We start from the raw sequence: 26,225 nt of genomic DNA, 5'->3' as shown, positions 1-26,225 counted from the left end.
AATTGTATCTGAAAAACAGGCTTAATTTGAGTATTGATAATGCTATTTATAATTTATATATCTTATTAGGAATTCAGAGACACTGCAAATGGTGCTTTAAGATGTTTGCTGATTTGACTCTTAGTTTCACCAAAATGTTACCATTAGAGAAAATGAGAAAAGTTAGAATTTTAGGGTAATATGTTATTTGTTCTAATTATTATCTATCAAAAGTTTTAATATTTAATATGTTAATATTTAATATTTTAGTATTGTGAACATCTATAATTCTGTGAAGCTGCTTCTATCTGCATATCCATTATATAAAGTGTTTTTAAAGTCTGTACACTTCATACATCTCTTTTGTATCAAAACAGATTCAGTTCATTTCAGAATTTTGAGTGACCATGATGAATATAGTTTTATGAAAAGAAGAAAATCTGTTTTTAAAAGCAGTATGTTTTTTTTAAGCCTAACTTCTTTGTACATATATTTTACAGATTAAAGGATTTACCTGAAGACAAAGCATTCTGTTCATCAGAGACTGGACAAGAGTTACTCTTGCTTTTGGCAATTAAAGATGATGTTGTCATGGAAACACTTGATCCTGCTTTCATTCATTGGCTGCCTAGGAGGTAACAATAAGCTGTATTTTCTAAATTGAGGTTGGAACTCTACTTGAGTCCTATGTTAAATAATTTTTAAATGTTGAAGTAATACTCTACCAGTAGCAAAGAAAACAAATATTTTTCCCAGAAGGAAATTTTCATTCCTTCTGAAAATTGGATTCTCTTTCCGTCCCCCCCATTTTTGCAAGACATTTTATCCCCATAGCAAATATAATGACACCTAAGAATATAGACCTACTGTAGTAGTATGATTGAAGAGCTAATCAGAATTTGAGAATGTTAATTCATGACTTTTTTCGCAAAAGGAGCTAAAATTTGTAATCTCTCATATACAAAGGAGAATATAAGTTTTAACGCCAGTATTTTCATATCTAATCTTAAAAACAATATGATTTTTACTTTAGCAAATAACTTATTTTAGGGATCAAAAATTAACATAGGCTACTTTTTTTTTAATTTTTGGGAAATTTAAAATCTAGAACAAAGTACAAAAATGGATAATCTCATATCTATCATACAAAAGAATCTACTGTAAATTATTTGACCTTTCCTTTTTTTTTATTTTCCTTTTTTTTTTATTTTCTAAGTTAGAGAAGGATTTTTTAAAATAGAGTGGTATATATACCACAATTAGTTTTTTTGGTTTCTTTTATCATTTTCCTTCTTTGCACCTATAAAGGTGCTAACCAGCACCTACAAAGTTGAAGGAATAGTGTAATGAATACACACATATGCACCATTTATATTTTCTGTATTTGAATATTGTGCCATTTTAATGTATTCTGTGCGTATGTGTATAAGTGTGTGTGTGTGTTTCCTTTATTTATTTGGCTAACCCATTTGAAAATAAATTACAGGGGCCATCACCTCTTACCCCTAAAAAGCATAGCACCCATCTCCTGAGAAGACAACCAATTTTCTACCTCAACACAGTTTCTTTATGATACCTAAAGAAACTAATTTAAAAAGGATGCTGTCATTTTTCCTTTCTAAGAAGACAAATTGGTGTGGAATGAGGCCAAATGCATTGTTTTTGGTTTTTGTTTTAATGTTTTTATTTATCTTTGAGACAGAGAGAGAGACAGAGCATGAGCAGGGGAGGGGCAGAGAGAGAGGGAGACACAGAATCTGAAGCAGGTTCCAGGCTCTGAGCTGTCAGCACAGAGCCTGATGCCGGGCTTGAACTCACAGACTGTGAGATCATGACCTGAGCTGAAGTCGGACGCTCAACCGACTGAGCCACCCAGGCGCCCCCAAATGCATTGTCAAATAAAACACGTGTTACTTGAAGACATGCATATATTGGAGTAGATTTTTGAGCTCTCATGTCAGACTTAAAACATTCTTCAAATAGTTAAATGAAAATCTATGGCAAAAAATTCATAAATCAGAGATTATAAATTAAAACCTCTACCTTTTAAAGTAAAGTTTTTGGTTTTTCAAAGTGGGTGTTCCTTTTTAATGTCTCAGTCTTGTTTTTTTGTTTTGTTTCGTTTTTAAAACTTGTTTATTTATTAAGAGAGAGCAGGAGCATGGGTGGAGCAGAGAGAGAGGGAAAGAGAATCCCAAGCAGGCTCCACACTGTCAGCGAGAAGCCAGATAAGGGCTCCATCTCACGAAATGTGAGATCATGACCTGAGCTGTAATCAAGAGTCAGATTCTTAACCGACTGAGCCCCCCAGGTGCCCGTCAATCTTGCTTCCAAATCACTTTCTTTGACTGCTACTAATCTGCATTGAAGAACAAAGGACCAACTGTTTACAGATTTCTGCCTTTTCAAGTGATCATTGGAGAAAGATCAACACAGATATCCAGACTAAAATATTTTTTTTCTTGAATTCTTTTCTTCATTTACACAGTTTCAAATTTGAGTCCTGTTGTTGTAGAGGGACCAAATTGAAAGAGATTGTACTACAGCAATATTATTATTCACCACAGCAACTTTCATAGGGCAACCCCGAAATTTTCCAATTTTTTGAAATTTTCCAATTTTTTCCAATTTCCCAATTTTCCAGTTAATTTCCAATTAATTTTCCAAATAATTGAAAAGAAGAAGATACTCTCAGAAAGTGAAAGTGTAGCAACAGAAAATGAGATCAGTTTATCAGTGGTGTAAAATGTTAAGTTATAATTTTATATAGTGTTCAGGTTGTATGTATTGTTTCAGCATGTTTGAGAAATGTTTTACAAATTTTGTTTTTGCAAATTTATAGAAAAAGCAGTGTCTGTTTTGCTAAAATCTTAGGACTTCATAAAACAAGTTAAAGGTCAACTTGATTCTCTGGATAAAAAAGGTTTTATATTGATAAAAGTTTGTTGATAAAAAAAAATTAAGAGGGAGGCACCTGGGTGGCTCGGTCAGTTGTGTCTGACTCTGGATTTCAACTCAGATCATCATCTCACAGTTTGCGAGTTCAAATCCCACGTTAGGCTCCATGCTGACCGTGTGAAGCCTACTTGTGATTCTCTTTCTCTCTTTCTGCTCCTCCCCTGATATCTCTTTCTCCCTCTCTCTCTCCCAAAGTAAATAAACCTAAGAAAATTAAATGAAAATAAAAAGCTTTAAGGATTTTGAAGGAAGAATTATATTAATTGATATATGATACATTTATACAGAATGTTATTTAAAGAATTGATCATCTTTATAATTATGGAGAAGAATTGGGCTCTTACCAATTTTCTAAAGACTGTTGATTATATATAATACTTTACCTACTTTAGTACTCCTCTAGGATCTATATAAAGCTTACTTTAAAAGATTGGTTTGTGAGTGTGATATTCTGCTAACCAGTATGGGTCATCGTCTATGTTTTAAAGTTAAAAATCTGTTCATGATTTAGGGGCTACCTCGTAACAATGGCAAGTAAAAACCCACTGTGCAAATTTGCTTACTTAGAGTAGTGTTTAGCCAATGATATAAATCCAATAAATGCAGCAAATGCTTGATAATACGTGTTTGCTGTCTTCTCATATTTCAGCTTTTCATTATCCATTATTTTGTGCAGTTTTTCATTTCCTTCTATTGTTTTATCTCTGCATGTTTCCCCCACAACAAAGAGGCAAAAGTAATTTCTAGCCAGGACTTTTATTCTAGAATAAATTTGATTGATTTTCTTCTTCTTCTTCTTCAAAAAAAACAAACCACTAAGCTTCATTCATTCTTTTTTTTTAATTTATTTATTTATTTTGAGAGAGAGAAGTGTGTGGGGGGGGAGCTCACATGAGTGGGATAGGTGCAGAGACAGAAAAGAGAGAAAAAGAATCCCAAGAAGGCTCTCTACACAGAGCCCTACATGACGCTCAATCTCTGGAACTGTGAGATCATGACCTGAGCCAAAATCAAGAGGCAAGATGCGTAATGGACTTAGCCACCCCGATGCCCATAGGCTTCATTCATTCTTAAAGAAATACTTTTTTGGCATCTGTTTATTCAACCCATATTGTTTTCAGTGAGGAAAATGGACAGAGCTCTTTGTCCTTGGTGCTTACATTCTGGCATGTGACGGGGAAAATGCCATTGAATTAGAAGATGCTAGTGCACTGGGGAAGAAAAACAAAATATTGTGAGTGTGGGAGATTGAGATGTGGGTTGCCATTTTAAATAAGATCAGTCCTCCTCGAGAAGGTGATATTTGAACAAAGACACATAGGTGAACAAGTTGACCTTGTAGATATTTAGAGAAGAAAGCTCCAGGCAGAGTCAATAGCCCATGCAAAGGTTCTAACATATGACAAGCTGGGTGTTCTAGAAGCAACGGGAAAGCTGGCATGGTCAAACCAAGAGAGAAGCAGTAGGTGAGAGCCAAGGGGCCCTGTGGCAATGGATGCAGCAGAAAATAAAGCAATGGCTGAGAATGAGTAAATGACAATATTTAGAGCTTTTGCCCTAAATGGCCCCTAGTAGACACAGTATGTTTGAGCAGAGAAATGATGTGATCTGACTTATCTTTTAAAAGGACCTTGCTAGATGCTGTGTTGTGGATTAATTGTAGAGGAGCAGAGACACTAGTTACAAGTTAATGTAATAATCAGGCAGGGGGTGATGGTGGCTGACTCCAGGCTGATAGCAGCTGGTCAAATTTGGGGTGTATTTTGGAGGTCGAATCATAAAGATTTGCTCGCAAAATAGATGTGGGTATGAGAGAAAAGGATGAGTCAAGGATGGACTCGAAGGCTCTCTGTCACCTTGTGTTTAGAGCAAATTATCTCTGTCCATATCCAGAAGTGTGCCTCATGGAAGGAATGAAGACCCAGCCCAAAGCACAGGTAACAGTTTTCCACTAAATAGTGGGTAAAAAAAGTCAATGTAATGGATCATGACCACTGTTTTTTATTAAAGTAGGTAAATTAGAATTAAAAAGGGATGGAGTAGAATATATCAGCATGCACTGGTCATTCAGTAAATATTTTCTGCTGAACACTTCCAGACATTTGGAATACAGCAGTGAAACAAAACCAACAATACCCCAGTCCTCCTGGTGCCTTCCTTTTAATATATGTGTGTTGAGTCCTCATGTTACATATATTTCTTACTGAGTTGCTGTCAAAAATGTTTAAGAGCCAGAGACCTAAGTAGAAACGAAAGACAAAAGAGAACCCTCCAGCATTTTGAGAAGAAGCCAGAAAAGGAAGGAACATGAGGGTGAAGAAAAAATAGTAATGACAGCAAAGTTAATAATACTAACAATTTTTTAATGTTTATTTTTATTTTTGACAGAGAGAGAGACAAAGAGCAGGAGGGGGAAGGGCAGAGAGAAAGAGGGTGAACACAGAATCTGAAGCAGGCTCCAGACTCTGAGCTGTCAGCCCAGGGCTCAAACTCACGAACCACAAGATCATGACCTGAGCCAAAGTCCAATGCTTAACTGACTGAGCCACCCAGGTACCCCAGTAATACTAACAATATTAATAAATGGAACCTCATTCATTGAGGTGCTTTACTTAGCTCATCTAATTTACAAAAATACAATGAGATAGATATTATTTCTATCTTAGAGACAAGGAGAACAGTCTCTAAGTTTTTAAGTAACTTTCCTAATCTGTGTGGTTATATCAAGATTTTTATTGTCTTTGAAACCAACGTGTAGTCCCCTAATCACTAGTATTTACTATTTCAATAATTTATTTTCTGGAATAAAGTCAGGGTATAGGCCATGGAGTAGGAATCCTCAAGAGCTCAAGGAGATTGTTGTCTCACTACTGAATTACTTATTAGTTAATTGCTTAACTATAGGAGAAACTCTAGATGTTCACTGTCCAATGTGGAAGCCACTAGCCACATGTGACTAGTCCATATTGAGATGTACTGTAAGCACAAAATGGGCACACGAATTTTCCTACCTTGGTACCAAAACTTTTAAGATTTAAAAACATCTCAGTAGTTTTATATTGATTAGAGGTTGAGATGATAATATTTTAGATATATTTCATAAAGTAAAAATATTAAAATTTCACTTGTTTCTTTTAACCTTTTTAAATGTGGCTCCTAGGAAATTTAAAATATGTGTGGTTTCCATTATATTATTTTGAACAGCACAACTCTAGACATTTATGAAATAGAAACCTGACCATTTTGCAACTGTTTTTACCATGTAACTAGCCCAACAGGAAACCAAATGAATTAAGGAATTGGGATTTGTTGATTTCATATGAAAAGTTGTAAATACTTCCTGAGAGTGTTTTGCCTACAAATACTGAATCCTTTGTAGGTTGAGTTCAGATTTCAAGTGTCGTAGCTTGGTGAATGTAGACAAGTCCTTAATGAATGCATTTGGAAATTCTAGACTTCACAGTCTATATTCTGTTGTGGTTTTAGTTTTAATTTCCTAGTGGGACTAGCTAAGTAAATATGTCTTTTGGAAAGAGAAATTTCCTTGGGTAACTAAAATTATTGTCGATGCCTCGTTAAAACACCACCATGGAAAATACTGTATTTCTGTAAAAGTTCGAAGTTATTCTTATTTCATCAAATTGTTCTTTTAAAATTTTAGTGAACAACCAATACATTGGGATCTACTAATACTGTGTAATACCTAGAAATGAGTTGTGAAAGTAAGTAGCCAATAATCTAAGAAGAGAGGATGATCTTCAGGTGTCCTTGACCTTCTTTTCATGGATATTGTGGTAGTGTCTCCAACGTCTACTCTGTTCTGCAATCATGAAACAGCCATGAGACTTGGAAGAGATTGATACCCTGCAAAGCTCCAAGATGGACCTGTCTCATTTGCCCCAATGATTAGCCTAAGCTACTGAGCTCATGGCAGTTTTTTTACCATAAGATTTTATGTTCGCACTTTGTGGAAAGTGCCCTATATCCTAGTGTGTCCAAGTGAGGAATCCTGAAATCCTGATTGCCGTAGGTGGCCATCCTGCAATCACTGGCGGGGGCAGGGGGGGGGGACCAAAAAAAAAGCCTGAGGGAAAAGCTGATTCTATGCATACAGATCAAACATAGCAGAAAGAACCAGCTCTTCAGTGATACTATACTTCCATGGCCCCACCCTGGCTTAAACAGCATAAAAAACAGTAAATGCCCTCCTCCAACACATGTGTCCTCCCCAACCTGGCCCAGTCTTTATTCTGCAGAGCTACATTAACCCCTGAACTTCGTTTGCCTCTTCCAAGACCTATGAAGATAGCATATGTTTCTCATTGCATCCCGAAATCTGTTATAACTGAGAACATAGATCATGCTTTATGAGATGATTTAGATCATCTTGATTAAATAATTGATTTTTATTTATTTTTTTATTTTAGAGAGAGAGCTCATGAGCTGGGGAGAGGGGCAGAGGGAGAGAGAGAAAATCTTAAGCAGGCTCCATGCTCATTGCAGAGCCTGATATGGGGCTTGATCCCATGACCCTGGGGTCATGACCTGAGCCAAAATCGACAGTTGGATGTTTAACCAACTGAGCTATCCAGGCGCCCTGATTAAATAATTTCTTAAAAACTGCTGATACTGTAATTAAGATGAAATGTATGATCACTAAACATGAGCCTTGGCTTCCTTTAACAGTACAGATTTAGTAATGGACAGCATCTACAAACAACAAACAACAGCCGTACGTTTGGGCTGCGTTTGAAAATCATACGCTCTCCAATAGTTTGTGGGTAAAGGATACAATGTCTTCATATGCCCCAATCACACATGCCATCCTGTTCTTTGTCACCTTAATGTGAATCACTTTCTGTGCCAGTCTTTCATCCCAATCGTGGTTAAGGAAAGCTTTAAAAGCAAAATAAACTTGTTAAGTCCCCCCTGAAATATTTTTCATTTGGTTTAATGATGCCACACTTGTAATCACTGAGAAAACGAGTTTGGTGTTGGATGTGGCACTTCAAGTAAACTGTTGCCATAATCTCAAATGACTGTCATTTCTTCTGCTGTGTTTGTGTGCAGTGTAGTATGATTTGATGGCACTGATACTGGTGAAATGGAGATGTTGCTGATCTCTGCTTATAAATCTTGACATCCTCCCTGTTTTCACCGATAAACTTATTTCAAATCATCCCTCTCAATTGCAGCACCCTAAATCTTGAATTGCTTTTCATTTATCCCATTTACATCTTGACAGTCTATCAGAGTTTGAATGTGAAAATCTGGAGAAAAACAAGGCAGGCATTGTTGGTGTATTTTGTTCTTATAACCGTGATCATTGATAATTCCACCTATTGGATTTTTGTAAGCTTGATGGTGAGTAAGAAAGAGTTTGGGGGACTTAAAAAATAATGTGTATTGGAAATGCTATTAGAGTTCAGTAAACACATAAGATTAAATAAAACCCACAATTTTATTTAGCTCTTAAAGTGGCTGTTGTCTCAAATGCATCTGTTGATTAGTTCACTGACTCCTAGAAATGCAGTGCTAACCAATTTAATTGACTGTTGCCTAAGTGATAAACTGTCTTAAAGTACTCATCACATAAAAGTGTTTTTAAGTACCCTTGTGCGTATTTTGTCTTTGCATGAGATATATGAGCAGAGCTAGATGGATTGGGCTCCTATGTAGGAGTACAGTCTTAACTCATGAATGATGGTGAACTTTGAGTATAAAACAAACACACGCATGCACAAACATACACATGTACATGCATGCATTTATACAAGGCACAACAAAGGGAAAATCTTGATATTCTGGTCAGAAATATTTATCTTACAAATATATCTATAAGCAAAGAGAAGGCAGTGTCTATGCTATGATAGAGGGTGCCCCTGAATTACACTTCCTTGTCATTCTTCCTAATTTTCACCATTTCCAGTACAGTTTTTCATGGTCAACCCCTGTCTTTATAATCTTTCACCCGAACTATCACCTTGGCCTTGCTACTCATCTCTTTGCCTTCTTTCCCTTCCTTTCTCTGGCGCATCCCACACCTTGCAGCCCAGATTATCTTTTTGAACGGCCATTTAGCGGGCATTTCCTGAGTGTTTTGTGTAAGGCATTGTGATAAGTGGTATAGAGGAAGGTAAGATGGATTGGGTTATTGCCTCTAGGAAGGAAAGGAGGCACATGTAAACAGTGAGAGAAGAAAAATGCTAAAGATTTAAGACCCTATTTAAGAAAAGTGCTGGAAAAAGAGACTGGAATGGAAGTTCTAAGAAGAGAGAACTTAGAGAAACGAAGAAGGAAAAATATTCATGGGGAAGACTGTTTGAGATGGATCTTAAAATAATAATATTGAGAATGAACATGCATTGAGCACATTGTACCAAGCATTGAGCTAAGGGCCTTGAGTGGATTATATTGTTTAATTCCTTCAGCAACCTCTGTGCCTAGTACTATTGTTATCACTATTTTATGAATGAGGGACCAATGGCTCTGACAAGTTAAGGAATTTTCTAAAATTCACATACCTAACAAGGGTTTGAGCTGGCATTTGAAAACCAGTCTGGAAGACAGCCCTTACTCCACAGCCCATGGATATAACCATTGTTACAGTTGGACATGATGTAAGAGAATGGGGCAATGTCTAACTTAGTATGTTGAAACTGCATAGACTGGGTGACTTAAACAACAGAAATTTATTTCTCATAATTCTGCAGGCTGGGACATCCAAGGGCAAGGTGCCAGTTGATCCACTGCTGGTGAGCTCACTCTTCCTAGTTTGCTGACAGCTATCTTCTTGCTAGGTCCTTACATGGTAGGGAGATAGAGAGATTAAGCTCTCTGGTCTCTTCTTATAAGGACACTAATCTTATCATGAGTGCCCTGTCCTCGTGGCTTCATGTAATCTTCATTACCTCCCAAGGCCTTGTCATATCGGGGAATAGGGCTTCAACATATGAATTTTGGGGAGGACACAAACATTCAGCCCATAACGGGTAGGAAAGATTATTTAAGTCTGGAGAAAAGTGTAACATAGAATTGGATCCCAGTCATACATGGCAAGTATGTAATAGCTTTGATAATAATGACAATCAATGTATATTGAAATGTTCTTGCGTGTCAACCCCAGCTTAAGCAGTCTGTTTGTATTTAATTATTGCAGTGATCCTTTGAGCTAGGTATTATTACAAATATTATTACTTTATAGAAGGAAACCGAGGTACAGAGAGATTACTACCTTGCCTAAAGTCACATTCCATTATTAAGTGTAGCCACATTTCAAACCCAAGCCGTGTTTCTATAGATCTATGCCGTGCTGTGCAGAGTCATGTGCAACTATCGGGCACTTGAATTATGGCTAATCCAAACTGAGATTTGTGGGTTGTTTTTTTTTTTAAGTTTTTGTTTATTTATTTTGAGAGAGAGATTGGAGTGGAGGGGCACAGAGAGGGGGAGAGAGAGAATCCCAAGGAGGCTCCTCACTGTTAGCACAGAGCCCAATGTGGGGCTTGAACCCATGAACCCTGAGATCATGACCTGAGACGAAACCAAACGTCGGACGCTTAACCAACTGAGCCACCCAGGTGCCCCAAACTAAGATTTAAGTGTGAAATACTAGATTTTAAAGACATATTTTGAAAAAAAGAATAGATATCCGATTAACAATATTTATATTGATTGAAATGTTGAAATATATTTGATAATATTGGGCTATATATAAAATGTGATTAAAATTAATTTTACCTGTTTCAATTTCCTGTTTATTTCTAGACAATGTAAATTTTATGTCTCATTTTTTTGTGTGTGAGAACATTGAAGTTCTACTCCCTTAGCAAATTTCACTTATAGAATACATTATCAAGTATAGTCATATTTCCATTATAAATTAGATGTAGAGTCTGTGCCCTTAGCACAATTGAGAAGTGGTAGGGAAAAAATGAGGTTGGGGCTAGAAATTGTTAAGCAAGAAATGATGCCATCTTAGCTTTGCTGTGAGACCAGTGTCTCCAAAGGATGTTTGTAGGATACACTGGAAGGAAGAAAAACAAAAAGGAAAGATCTGCCTGTGGGTTATTGTAGTACATGAAGTGAGACATAACTCATACCCAAACCAGGGTAGTTGGAATCACAAAGTAAAGACTAGAGATGAGAGAAATTACAGTCAGAATTGAAAGGGTATGATGAACAATTGGATAGTTCTACCTGGTGAAAGAGAAAAGATAGTGGAAGGGGACTCTCGAGGTTTCCAAATTGAGTGGGAAGATAATGAGACACTTAAAAGAAATAATAAACACAGAAGGAGTCAGGGATTTGGATGTGTTTTGAACATACTGAGTATGTTCAGTACTCAGTATGTTCTTTGAGATGCTCAAAGATTGTCAGGGTGGTATGAGCTGCAAGTCACAAGATGAGATCCCAGTGTGTGGGGGAGGGGGAGGGGTGGGCACATGGTATCCCAGCAGGAGATTCAGATGGTGAGGGGTGTTGATTGTGATAGCAACTGGTGAGACTGTCTAAGGATGATGGATGGAGAGTCAGACCAACCCCAAGGGCAAGTGTGAGGAGTAAGGAAAGACAGAATACAGCTGTGGAAGGACTTTCAAGTCAACAGGGTAAGGTGGAAACTGAGGAGTTATTTCAGGAAAAAGGAGGTGGAAGGAGATGGAACCTGCAGAAAAGCTGCTTTTTCTTGTGAACAGGAAGCCCTGAATTACCAGAGCGCAAACCTTTAAGGAAGAAATACTTGGCAAGAAGGAAGAAAAGACATTGATAACAGTAATCTTTGATAAAATGGATTTATTTGCATACATACACATACATGTATTTTTGCACATACACTCATATATTCCAGGCTATGCCCATCTTGTAAAAGAGAACAGTGTGGATTAGAACATTTGGGGCCCTTATCCCCAGTCACATGACCAATTACTGGTCCAATGGGTTCTTGATCTAGGTTGTGTGAATTTTCCCCTGTGAAGCTTTCACCTGCAGTAAGCCTTTTTTGAGTATGGTGTATTGTAGATCCTTTCAGAGAAAAGAACCAAATGGTTTCTCCTTGATACTGGGTAAGGGAGAATATTGATACTGATCAGTGTTTGGAAGACGTGACAGCCCAGGTACACATTGGAATGAGTTGCCTATTAAAACCATTTACATGCATTTGCCATTTTCTCCAGCTACGCTTAAGGTGAATAGCCTTAAGAGAATGGACAGAAACTGAAGTGTCCCAGGGAGGTTGGGCTACCGAAAGCAAAGTGGTTCTTTGAATACAGAGCTGTTCCTGAGTCAAAAAACTTCAGACTTAATTAGTATTACCTGTGCAGGAATTGCCTTAGTGTGCCAAGTGGCTTAGGGGATCAGAATCCCATTTGTTATTCAATGGGATTGATAATTGGTAAGTCGTAGTCCTGGCTTCTGTATTTATTTCTTTTGTCTTTCCTTCTTAAAAACTGTGCATTGCTGGGGTGCCTGGGTAGTTCAGTCAGTTACACGTCTGTCTCTATAGGTTTCAACCCCACGTTGAGATTGTCTCCATCTCTCTCTGCCCTTCCCCCACTCTCACATGTGTGCACGCTGTCTCTCAAAATAAACACGTAAGCAAAACAAAACAAAACAAAACAAAACTGTACATTATTTTCCTGGGATGAATTGTGAACACGTACTAATGTTTATTGCTTCAAGTAACTTGCTGATTCATCTTACCTACTGCTGAGTGTTTGGGAGATTGGTTCCTTACACTGATGTGCATTTCCTTTATACTATATTTGTACCATCTTGGTAATCATTATATGAGTTTGATTAGATGGAAATACTCATCAGTGTGGAAATAGACTATTTCCTCACTATTACCAGTTGCCAGTCCGTGTCTTTGAGCTTGCATAAAAATATGGACCATAGCTACTTGGCTGTCCTTATTGGCAGGCACTGTGCAAGGTTTTGTTTTTTTTTAACATGTTTTTCTATAATTCTCACGTCAACTATGTAGTGTCCAGTTCTCCCACATTTTCTATCTTTTGTTTCCTCCAAGTTTTAAAACTTTTCTTTTTGCATGCTATGTCTTTGAGACACTCCAGCAGTGAAAAAGCCTGCAAGGATATTCCTTGAGGATCCCTTCCCTCACTTTCCAGGGCAACCTTCCATTGACTATGCATTCTTTCCGAGCCTTACCCACACCCCAACCCTGTCCCTACTTGTGTAAATTCAAAACTTGGACAAAAAATGTCCATTCACAGGGACCAGTTTGCATCCGTATTGCTTTCAAAGCAAAACCCTAACTAAAAAACTGCAGAATATTTTAGTTTGAGAAATAGCAGGCTCTTTGTTCTTGTTTTGTCAGTGAGCCCTAGCTTGTCATGTGCTTTTTTTATCCCTCATGAATGAGATCTGCAGGTAAAATTTATGTTCACTTCTGCATGTTGCTTCCTTTGAACATCAGCTGACACTTTCAGTTCAGACAATGTTAGATGACAGAACCCCATGATTAGATATGCAACATCGGATGCTATTTTAGGTAGAGATACTGTAATTTCAAAGTACTTGATGAGAACAATATGCAGTAAGGAACAATCAAATTATGTATGCATCTTAACGTGTATCTGTGCATATAATTTGAAGAAACTTTGGGAGGAGATAGTTATTTTATGTTTTGTGATATGACTTTCATAGTTTAAAGCAGTATCACATAATTGAACAGATTTTGGAGTTTTTATTTGCCAGCCACCATGGCAAGAAGAGGCTTGGCCCATTTTGCGAAATGTCCACTGCTGGCCAGTATTTTTTTTTCTTTTTCCATAAGGTCATCTCCCAATGCCCACAAGGAACACCACATTAATTTCTTTAAGCAGTGTCAGTAAACACAAGGAGGCAAATGACTTACAGAAATGGGTGAGATGTTAGAATTCATTTGTCCATCTGTACACAACCATATAAATGAAAATGATTGAGCAACCTTTATATTAATTTTTTATCGTTAATCAAATCACTGATGCAACAAATGGAACCAATAATAACTGCCATTGCACTACAAATTCAATTGTGAAACTGTCCTTCCGATACTACTAATCATAAAATTCATGTTACATGGTTAAGATTAAGACACTAGCGATGATGAGGGGCACCTGGGTGGCTCAGTTGGCTCAGTGTCTGAATTCAACTCTGGTCATGATCTCTCAGTTTTTGAGCTCAAGCCCGACATCAGGCCTCCTGTTGTCAGCATAAGCCTGCTTCTGATCTATTCTCTTCCTCTCTCTTTGCCATTCCCCCACTCACGCTCTCTGTCTCCCTCTCTCAAAAATAAATAAATATTAAAAAAAAAAACTAGCAATAGTGAAATGTTTACACAACAGTCTGTTTTGAAAAATACCTACTGAGTGTAAAACAGTGTGCATCTTGGTCATGCTACGTTGTGGATATTTATTGATTAAAAAGAAGAAAAACAACAAACTTAATGTTGGAAAAAAAAAAAAAGACAAAAACTCCCCGTACTGCCAGCAGGCCATTAGATTTACCAAAATGCTTCCTCTTCCACCTTCTGTTTGGCAGCTGAGGAATTAAGCTCTTCTGTTGGTATTTGACTTACTACTTTCTCTTTGTATTATCTGGGCTTACTTTTCTTATTTTGGGGACTGCTGGAGACAAAACTAATATTCCCACCTGTCACTTAAACAGGAGGCAATTTGTTCCTTTTAACTAAAAGGGCAGTTGAAAAAAAAAGGAAAGGAGCATGCTCTCTATTCATTCAGGTAGGCCTGAGCCCCAGCTCGGGATGTGTGACCTTGGGAGCCTCTTGCACAGAAGAAACTGCTCTTTTCCTGGACTTACTGCATAGTGATCGAAGGCTCATCATCTGTTTGTGGAAGGTGGTTAGGAAAGAAACCTCAAGGACCAATTGTGGTGGTGTGTGACGGTGTGGTGACTCATGAATCCATATTCTCTGAACCTGTTACTCGATTCAGTTTTTTACCTGGACAGCATTATAGGATCTGCTGGTCTGAGAGAGTGAAACGTGAACACCGCTGTTTACATTGGCTCTTGTGACGTATTCATGGTTTCTTACAAGCATGTGAACATTATTTGCTCTTTCAGTCCTACAAGCAAGAAGGGTGATCAAGGTTGCCCTTGGCTGGACTTAAAGAACCCAGGCTAGTCTGAGGTCATGGGCTGCCCTTCTGACATTGTTTGGCATTGCCCATTGACATGCAGCCCTACTAAGTTTCAAGTAATATTCAAAGAATATATGAATACTGGGGGTAGTATTTCCCTGTTGCGGATTATTCATGGCAGCATTTCCTATGCTCTCTTGTTCTTAGAACGTATGCAGCAGAGAGGGCAGTCTGTATATGCCCCCTAGGGAGTTTTCAAGGCAGATAGCAATCTGCATGTGTTTTCATATCAGCCTTAAGTTTTTGAAGCAGAACTCCTGGATTTTTCATTTCCATATAAGGTTTTCATTAACAAGTGTTGTTTTATAGGTTTTTAAAATACCTTCTGTAATTAAAAAAAAAAAACTTTTTTAACGTTTATTGATTTTTGAGAGACAGAGAGAGACAGAGCATGAGAGGGGGAGGAACAGAGAGAGAGGGAGACACAGAATCTGAAGCAGGCTCCATGCTCTGAGCGGTCAGTACAAAGCCCGATGTGGGGCTCGAATCTGGAAACTGTGAGATCACGACCTGGGCTGACGTCGAATGCTTCACTGAGTGAGCCACCTTGGTGGCACCCCACCTTCCATGACTTTTTGAATAGAAAACAGAGCTTTTCATTCTCATGCTGTGAGTGTGTGTACAAATATGAATGACACATAAACTCAGACATATGTATAAAAAATACACGAAGAGGTCATAAACAGAACATATGTATGTGGATAATTATGAAGAAGAGGCTGTTAACCAATGTACTACATGGGTTTCTGAGTACCCATGCATCTTTCAGTTAAGGAATGATATTTACTGTAGCATATACAATGCCACAAATGCCTTTTTTTTTTTCTTTTTGCTTGATTATACAGCAAAGCAAATATAAAATACTCGGTGCTGTGGACATTATTCCTATTACGGGAGAAGAGAGAAAATAAACATTCAGCTAATGACAGTATAAAAGGAACTAATACTTTTTTATGCCTCCTGGGGTTTTTGAAAGCCCTTTGCTGGTTATTTTGTTAAGTTTCCCATTGCTACTACTTTGGCGGGTAATTATTTGAACACAGAAAGGAGGGTAAATACCTGTTAGAGAGTTGTCTCTCCATGAGAACTGATGTAGTAGGTGTTATAAAAATTTCTTTTTTTTCCGTCTTCTTTGGAGTTACCACCCAACATAGATTAATAAGGACCTTTTGTCTTAGACATAATACTTGCAGTTATTTGCTCAAACCCGATAAGTGAACACAGGGGGCAGTGTTCAAAACTACCATGGAGATAAGGACAATTCCATTCCATTTTTCATGCCTTGTAGACGCTCTAATGAGTGAAGCCATTTATTAGACTAAGTTCTCGTAAATTATTGTTCCTCAGTCAGATTAATTAAAAGTTTGATGCAAGGGCTAAGTAAAAATGGGCAATAATATCAAATTCCATTTACTGTACTGCTGCTGCATTTAAAATATTGATTATCTTTGCATCAAAAACCCTATAATATTGATATCATTCCCATAACTCTGTGGCTCAGAAAGCTTAAATGTTTTGCCGAAAAAGGTAGATGGTAGTATTGAAGGGGAAAAAAAACATGTCTGTCTCTATGCAAAGTCACTGTCTCCCCCAGCCCCACCCCCCAGTTAAACATATTCCTTCCTGAAGCAGGTGTTGGCAAACTTTCTCATGCAATATTCAGGTAGTAAATATTTTGGGCTTTGTATACCATATGGTCTCTGTCATAACTATTGTGCTGTTATAATATGAAAGCAGCCATAGACAGTACATAAATGAGTGAGCATGGCTGTCTTCCAATAAAACTTTATTGATGGACACAAACTTGAATTTCATATAATTTTCATGTGTCATGAAATATTATTCTTTTGATTTGTGGGCCATACAAAAACAGATGGCAGTCGAATTTGGCCTATGGGCATAGTTTATCGACCTCTGTCCTAAAGCATAAATACATTTTTTTAAGATTATTTTTTTTATCAGGGACTTATGTTATCATGTGCAAAGTATTTAGCAATGTGCTGTTAGAGAATAAAAAAGGGCACAGGTTCAGAAAAAAAGGAGACAACCTGTGCACAAAATACTAATTATACAGATGCTTTGGGAGAGTTATAATCCAATGCACTAAATTGAATTTCTGATAAAGTGGGATTAATTTTGACTGGAGTATCAAAAAAGACTCTCTGTCTTGAAGGATAGGAGGCAAAGCATTCCAGGAAGAAGAATTGTGTAAATCAATTCAAGATAATTTAGTTGGTAAACAATTATGGGTGAATTCCTTGCTAACAACCTGATATGTCTTACTCCCCGTGGGGCTGCCTTCTGGGAAGACAGAATGTTGCTTTGTGTGGTAGTGCAGTTTGGGATTGCCATGGGAAGAAGCTCTGATTTTTTTCTTAAGGTTAAATTTGACCTTATACCTAATACTTTTGGACTTTTAAATGAGGCTATTTCAGGGAAGTGTGTGTGTGTGTGTGTGTGTGTGTGTGTGTGTGTGTGTGTTTTCCTGAACATTTTATGATCTGAGTTTAATAATGTTGCAGGGTAGATGTGGCCCAGGAACCACCCATATATAGGTCTGTAAACCAAAATCCCCAAATATATGTAATGAGTTGCATCTATACATTTCATATAAGTAACAAATCTCAAATTTGAAAAGTCCTCGAAAGACAATCTTGCTCAGGCCCTCTCTGAAAAGCAAGTGTGTTTTCTAAGTCAACCTCCCGTTCTGAGTTGAAGATACAGAAGTGTGCAGCATGCGCAGGCAGCCAACAGGTGACAGATTCAAATCTGAGCATTGCATCCTAACCTTAGGAGATTTAGACAAAAGGAAGAAAGTATGAGTTGTGTGTCAGTTATGTGAAGTAAATTCATGGTTCGCTTAAACGATTTATCCTGGACCTGAGGATATTTTGCAAAGGGAGTCATTTCATGGATAAGTAAAATGCGTACAAATGCTGGCCTCTCTTGAAAGTAACTTTAAACAACTTCTTTTTTTTAATGTTTTTAATGTTTATTATTTATTTTTGAGGGAGACAGAGCAAGGGTGAGGGAGGGGCAGAGAGAGAGAGAGAGACAGGGAGACATAGAATCCAAGGCAGGTTCCAGGCTCTGAGCTGTCACCACAGAGACCTACATGGGGCTCAAACTCACAAACTGTGAGATCATGACTTGAGCCGAAGTCAGATGCTTAACTGACTGAGCCACGCAGGCGCCCCCTTTAAGCAACTTCTTTAGAAATCTGAGTAATGAAGCAGCCCATCAAAAGCTCAACTTTTTTTTTTTTAATTTTCATAGCCTAGGCAGCTGTTACATTCAAATAAGTCATTGAAATCCAGAAATGGGGCTTTGCTTCAGCACTCAGAAGTTATATAAGAGATGACTGGTAGAGTATTGCTTTTAGAAGTGTTCTGTATGTGTGGTTTTGCTAAAGCTACTCTTGTGTAGTATCAGTATTTTCAGTATTCAGGAGAGAGTGGATGAATTGTAGGTGGCCAACATCCTGCAAATTTCTCAAACAGAAATAGCCACCTAATGATGAGAGGATATTTTTTAAGAGTCATAGATGCACTCATTCACTTAAAATATGAATCTATATTTTTATATGGTGAATTATTGCAGTTGGACACATACATTCCCATAGGAGATAGGGTGTTTGCTTAGAATTATCTTGAGAATGCCAAATTCCTTTTTTATTTGATCAGCATTAACATTTTGTAAATTAAAACAATTTGCAAAGAAGCATAAACACACACATGTTTCTATTCTGACACCGAGTTATCAAGTACAATATGATTGGCATGATTAGGAGGTAGAAATGTGTGTTGAATATATTCAGTGTCTTCCAAAGTTTAAAAACTGGGATAAGGGAAATGCGAGTGAAAAACAAGTCAAGGCAATATATAGGAGGATAGGGATATCATGATGAATAAAGTACACAAAAATCGTGCTAAGAATTCTGAATGGAGAAAGGTTACTAAGTGGCAATACTGAGTAAAAATGAATGAAGGAATTGAGTGATTTTCTTTAGACTTCCTGCATAACTGTGTCTTTTCATACATATCGCCAAATGCTTCTCTAGGATCATGGCACCAAAAGTGTATAGAGAGCGTTCATTTTAACTCATCCTCTGCAGCCCTGAGGATCATTTATATTTTGTGTTAGTTATTAAGGAAAGCATAACATAAAAATGAGTTTGATTTTTTTTTCTTTACCCAGAGCATTTAATATTCAGTTAGAATTCGGTGACTCTGTAGATGCAAAGTGTCTAGTACAGAGCCTGGTAATCAGTGTCTGTTTTACCTTCAGATGTTGATGTTTGAGACTGTGCATGTGTTTAATAAGTGTATGTAATGAGGGATTTTGCTCCATATTATACAGAACTAAGAAGCGGTGTTTTTCAAAATAACGTAAAATACGTGTTATTTGCCAAGGTTACCAGCAAAGCATAATAGTTTTTGCTCCCCTTTGCAAGACTACAGAGGATTTAGCAGTTCACAAGATTTAGGGAAGGCCCTCTTGTCATTTTTACATCTTGGGACCACAAATACTCTTTCCATTTTGAAAGTAGACAGTTCATTTCCTTCATTGGCAAAGTTGGTTTCATTCCTAAATGAAGGAAATTAAATAGCTTGCAATCATAACAATTCCCCCTGCCAAAAAAATAATCTGGGACCTTGATGGAAAGAGAGGCATGATTCTAGACCAGGGATTATCAAATTGTTACCAAAATCCCAGGGATAGGTGATGAGCTTAATATGGAAGCTTATGTCTGGCATTAACAAAAAAAGGAAAATATTTTAAAGCAGATGGGATAAAATAGAATTGAAAAACATGTTATGATCTAGAATGAAGTAAAGATCACTATTCTTTCAGGAGATTTTTTTTTTATCAATTATATGTATGAGTATGTATACACACATGCTGTGTCTACAATAAATCATGATGAAAAATAAAATTTAGTTGTGGGTAAATGATAAATTATGAGTAAATTTGAGAAATTATTTAGTTATTCAGATGGAGGCAGCACTGAGATTCTCCCCACCTCAACCCCATAGTTCCAGACACAGTTTTGGCAATGGTCTTCCTCTGTCCTGTTTCCCTGCATCTCTATACCTACTGCACAACCCAGCTTAATATCCCTTTGTGGTCTAGAAAGAAAAAAGCAGGATATACACAAACATTTGCAAACACTCAGCTAGCTTCTGCTTACCGAGGTATAGGCCAGAAACAATTATGCTCTAGTCTAATAAATGAGATTACACTGCAAAAATACTACAGAAAGCAATCACCAGCTAGTATTACTTCTTAATAGCTTCTCCATTACAACTGATTTATGATAGAAATTCTTTATTGTATAGTTATTTTTTTCATAGAAACAACAGCCTTGAACTGGAGTTCAGTTTGAACATTCTTTCTCAAATACATGAAGGGAATCATGCCTGAGTCCCATAAAGCCTTGACCCAATCTTTTTGGTAAAGAATAGAAACCACAAATACAATAATCTCTATTAAAACCTTTGAGGGAAGGATGCTAAAAAAATGTTTTTAAAGGAGTTGATTAATGAAGTCTTCAATTCAGTGTGATTGGCGAGAACCTTGTGAATTTGCATATGTCAGAGATGGTCCATGAAAATTGGTATAATAGAAAGTGGGGATGTAAGTGTTTTTCTTTTCAGACAAATGAGCCATGGATCGTACACTCCTGGATGTATTGTGCACATTGAACACTGCATCTAACAATAGCACTGAACTTTTTGTTTGTCAGGTAGAGTTGCCATTAAACCATCTAGCGAGGAGAGTATAACTATGGGCTGAGGATTATGGAAGAATGTCAGGAAGGTTCTAAAGCACTATAAGTAACACTCATATAGAAACAAAACATATTGTATGGAAACCAATTTGACAATAAACTTCATATATTGAAAAAAAAGAAACAAAACATAAATTTAAAGGAAGAAAGCCATAAAGCATTATGAAAGCATTTAGTATGCCAGGAAATTGGTTAACTATTTCATTTAGCAGTTCGGACAATTTAGGGAGGGCCCTCTTGTCATTTGTGCTTCTTGGGAGCACGAATACTCTTTGCATTTCGAAAGTAGACAGTTCTTTTCCTTCATTGGCAAATATCAGAAACATAGATATCAAATATAGGCGCTGGCCTAAAAGTATCAAAGTAAAATGTTAGGCACCCTCCAAATAATCCCACATTCTCTTTTTTTACTCAACTATAATACAAATTGAATATTAATCCAGTGAAATAGATCATAACTTTCATCAAAGTATGTGATGGATGTGAAATATTTTAGAATATGAAAATTCTGAAATCCAGATATCTTAACCTTCAACATGACCAGAATGTACATATATGTTAATGAGTATGGACATTCTTCTGGGTTTTTTAGACCAGTTGCAATGAGAGAAATATGTGGTTTTTGCTAAAGTTTTGTCATGTTTTGAAATAGTTCTGCCACTCCACAGAGAATTTTTTTATTGAACATTTATTTCTAGCACCTATAAAGCTTAAACAGTACTTTTCAGTTTTTAATTCTCTAATATTGAACACTGCTTCCCATGCAGTTTCTTCATTTCTGTTTATGGACAAAATGTGAAATACAAATTGTGAAAATAATTTAGTAAACCATTAATTTAGCAAATTAAATAATTTTATTGCTTTATATTCGTCTCTCCTATGCTCTCATACTCCAGGTGTCTGTCTGCCATACTCCAGCCTTTTTCTTGTAATTTAATTGCTTGATAACATTTCCAGATGTGGGAAATGGATAAATTAGTTACTCCTGGTAAGCTTTTCCTTTTTCGTTTTCATCATAACTCTACTGTATTGGTGTTTCCCTTTTTTTCTAGCATGTCGGTCATAGTACATTCAGCTGCACATGACAAAAACCCTTTAGAGGTTCGTTTTTCTAACATTCAATGTTTGGACTTAGGCAGTTCATTTCGGTTCAGGAACTCAGCGATGTGAGGGCTCTGGATTAGCTTTTCTGTGGTATATGTATACTTCCTCTCATGGTGTCTAGATGGCCATAGGGATTCCCAGCATTACATCCTTCCTCACAATTCCATATAAAAAAGGAAAGGAAGCAAGGTCAGCATTTCTTTCATTTTTGTTTCTTTGTTTCATTTTGTTTTCCTCAAAATCAGGATAGAGACTCTTTCCTAAAAGTTTTTAGCAGATTGTCCCTTATCTTTTGTTATAAGGTCGAATTATGTCCCCCTCAAAATTTGTGTGTCGATGTCCTCAGAACATGATTTTATTTGGTCATAGGGTCATTGCAGATGGGATTAGTTAAGATGAGGTTATTAAGGTAGGCCCTAATCTGTTATGACTGGTATCTTTCGAAAAAGGGAAAATTTGGACACATAAAGGGAAAATGACCTGAAGGGACAGAGGGAGAAGACAGCCATCTATAAGCCCAGGTGACAGGCTTGAAACAGAATCGTCCCTCATAGCCCTCAGAAGGAGCCAGTCCTGCCCATGCCTTGACTTGAAATTTCTAGCCTGCAGAACTATGAGACAGTAAATTTCTGTTGTTTAAACAAGCAAGCTTGTGGTACTTTGTTGTGGCCAACCTTGCAAACATATGTACCCCTCTTTGGCTGTTACTGGTCTCATACATAGCCCAATCTTCCTTGTCTGCCCTGCTCTCCAGTCAAGAACTACCAAGAGTTCAGGGTACGTAATTTATCTGGTGCTTTCTGTATCTCTGATGAAAGGCAGATTCTGAAGGCAAGGAAAAAAAATAGGTAAGAGATGTTGAGTAGACAGCCACCATTGTGCCACAGCTAGTTTTTGACATGCTGCATGGGTTAGACATGCAAATATTTGTTAAAGAAATGAATTATCTTAAGATTGGATTCTGTATCCTCCCTTGACTTGGGAATATAAATGGAATTTTATTTTTGTCATTTCTGTTTGGTTGGCATTTTCTAGCTTTAAGCCACCAATGCCAAAAAAAAAAAAAAAAAAAAAAAAAGATAATGCCCCACTGCTATAAAATGTTTTCATCTTTTATTTGTTTTTTTCCTGTAGAATAGTAGGACCAAGATCTCATTTCATTGGTGACCTATAATTTTTACTTTCTCTGACCCAGGCTAGAGCTCATTCTGTTTGGTTTGGGTGCCTTGTAAGTACATTGGGACTATTCCTTTCTAGCTCCTTGTCTTAAATTCTGCTTTAAATAGAAGGCCTCACTCTAGCTCCCTTTTGGGATTGACCCTCTTCATTTCTAAATATCTTTCTGTTTTGGCATCATGTAAACATGATATAAATAAGTGAGGGAAAGTAGGGTATGCTTTCCTTTTTTCTATAGGAATTTCAGAGATAACATTGTGGTCTTTTAGGAATTTCATTTCTTTTAGTAAAAGTAATGCAACTGCCTGGATCCTTTGTCTATTTCTCTATGTCAGTCTTCATAAAAATTGTATAGAGTATGACTATTAGGATTGATTGGCTGCAGTTTGATCTTTTAGGTGACATTACCTTAGGAACTTATAAAGCTAGTACTTACATTCAAAGGTAGTTATTTCAAGTAGCCTGTGGGTATTTGGGGGAAAAAATAACACCTCGTGATTGGGCTTTTGGACTGATTAGTCCTGTTCGGAAATGTTATATGCCCTTTATTTTAGGCTGTAAACTTAACATGGAGCTTTGGAGCTAGGCTAGCATATCAAAAAAATGCTCCTGTCACAAAAAGTAAAGTTTAGCATCAATCTAAATGTTACATCGAATCCATTTAGCCAGGCAGGAGGCTTCCTTCTGTTCTCAGCCAAGCTTCTCTTTGCTGGTTATGAATATCCATGTGAATTGTCAAGGTTCTGTCCTTTTGAGGATCAAAATTCATTTTTGAAGAAAATGTGGGATAATTTCTTTTCGATGAGCAAAGACTTCAGAACCTATTCCTTTTAAGTTTATATTGCTGCCAAGAGACTACATTATATCCCAAGCAGCTCTCATCACCGGTTTCATTCTGGTGAAGCAAGACTGAGTGGCCTTTGTCTCTTTTCAGAGTATGAAACATGGACTGACCTGTCATGTTTGATTATGAATTTGTACTTACATTTTAGGAAGCTTTCAAATGGCTGCTAATGGTCTAAAAAGCCTTTAGGAGCCTTAAATTTCAGAAATGGTGGGTGTGCACCTCACAGGCTGGGAGCCCCACTGTTAGCAGAAAATATTGAAGTTGAAAAAGGAAGCTGATGGTTCGTTTTTGTCTTTGACCATATTTAGAACTGTGTGGTTTACTGGGAAGGGAAGCGCACCCAGAACATGAGCACTAGGGTCTGATCACAGTCTCTCACAAAACAAAACAAGACAAAACAAAACAAAACAAACCTGTGTTGCCACGGTTAGGTTGTCTAATCACCCTGTGCCTCATTTTCTGCTGGAGAGACCAAACAACTATAAGGTGAGAACATAATCTCTGAAATTAAAATCTCAGCTTTGTCAATCACTAGCTATAAAAAAGCATCTGCCTTAGGGGCACCTCGGTGGCCCAGTCAGTTAAGTGTCCATCTTCAGCTCAGGTCATGGTTCTTGGGTTCGAGCCCCATGGCGGGCTCGGTGCTGACAGCTCAGAGCCTGGAGCCTGCTTCAGATTCTGTGTCTCCCTCTCTCACTCTGCCCCTCCCCTGTTCATACACACACACACACACACACACACACACACACACACACACGCCTGCACATACTCTCTCTCTCTCTCTCAAAAACAAATAAAATTTAAAAAATAAAAAGTATCTGCTTTATAGAGAGTTATTGTGAGAATTCCTTCATTCATCTTATTTATTCAACAGATTGATAGGGAATATCTCCCATGTTCTAGGAGTTGGGGATAGAGCAAAGGATTAGACCCAAATAGCAAGCACATATGCGAACATGTATGATGTTCACATATAGTGAGATACAGCAAGATGTGCTTTGATACCTCTGTGAAAGGTGGAAGTGAGAGGTGGGTGGATGGACAGTCACATGTAAGCTGAGAAGAGTTCTGAATGACAAAAGGAAATCAGAGTAACAAGGGAGGTGGTGGCTCAGCCCAGTGTGACAGCAGTCATCATTGTCTCAGAGGCAGAGACAAGACATTGGTGGCACAGGGTGCCGGTACGGCTGGACCTCATAGCACAGGAGATGGGGTCAAACGTAGCCTGGGAATAAGAGAGGCAAGGCTTATACTTTCCTTAGTACAGGGCCTGGCACATAAATATTAGCAAATTACCTATTGTGATCATTTTCCCAAAAGGGTCTCAGTATGAAAAGTTTTCTAATTATTTAACACCTTCATTTAAAATTAATATGGGTCTCTAGAGAAGAATTAGATCACCATTTTGGGATATGACTTATGTTAGATGGTGATTGGATTGCATATTTGGGTTTTTGTTGTGGCCACTTATAGGAAATTATTAAAAACACCTCTTTTTATCTTTTTCATGGAAATCATCCCTTTCTTATCTCGAGCTAATTTTCCTTCTGTCAGCTTCTCTCCCCAATTTACCTGGAATTTTTAAATCTACACCATTATGTTACTATAGTATTGTTGTCAAGTGCTACATATGTTAAAGTTTTTCAGAAAAATAATGGCAATCCCATATCCTAAGTGAAATAAAGTGGCCACTCAAAGTAAATCAAGAGCTGTTCCACCAGAAAAAAAATGTTATGAAAAATCCACCACATTTGTAAATACTTACAAATAGGCATTAGAATTAGTTTCAGCTTCCCAAGACCATAAATTTGATTAATGAAGCTGATTATCTATCTATTTATTTATTTATTTATTTATTTTTATTTATTTTTATTTATTTATTTTTATGCAATAAACTTACTTGGGGGAAAAATTTAAGAAAATGACAACATTGGATCTTTTGGATTAGGGACATTAGTAGCTATTTCAAAATCCATTTCTTCTGAAAGTTCTCCTTTTCCACAAAGAAAAGTGAGATTTTTTACCTTGTGTGATTTTCCCCTCAGAGGTAAATAAAGACTGGGGACTAGAAAGTATAGCAAGCTGCCTTTTTTTAATGTTAATTTTATTTTTAAGAGTGAGAGAAAAGTGTGAGGAGGGAGGGGCAGAAAGAGAAAGGGACAGATAATCTGAAGTGGGCTCTTTGCTGACAGTAGAGAGCTTGATGTGGGGC

General features: G+C 37.3%; 1 protein-coding gene across 1 annotated transcript in view; it reads left to right on the top strand.

Moving 5' to 3' along the window:
* The first annotated feature begins 479 nt into the window (after positions 1–479).
* Positions 480–26,225, top strand: part of CNTN3 (contactin 3) — a 249,938-nt gene continuing 224,192 nt past the window's right edge. The window contains exon 1 of the mRNA XM_049640891.1: positions 480–614. Within this exon, the coding sequence (XP_049496848.1) occupies positions 560–614 (55 nt within the window). The 5' untranslated portion in view covers positions 480–559. The remainder of the gene's footprint in view (positions 615–26,225) is intronic.

Source organism: Panthera uncia, chromosome A2, assembly GCF_023721935.1.
Source record: "Panthera uncia isolate 11264 chromosome A2, Puncia_PCG_1.0, whole genome shotgun sequence".
Classification (NCBI taxonomy): domain Eukaryota; kingdom Metazoa; phylum Chordata; class Mammalia; order Carnivora; family Felidae; genus Panthera; species Panthera uncia.
This window is presented reverse-complemented; position numbering and strand designations above follow the sequence as displayed.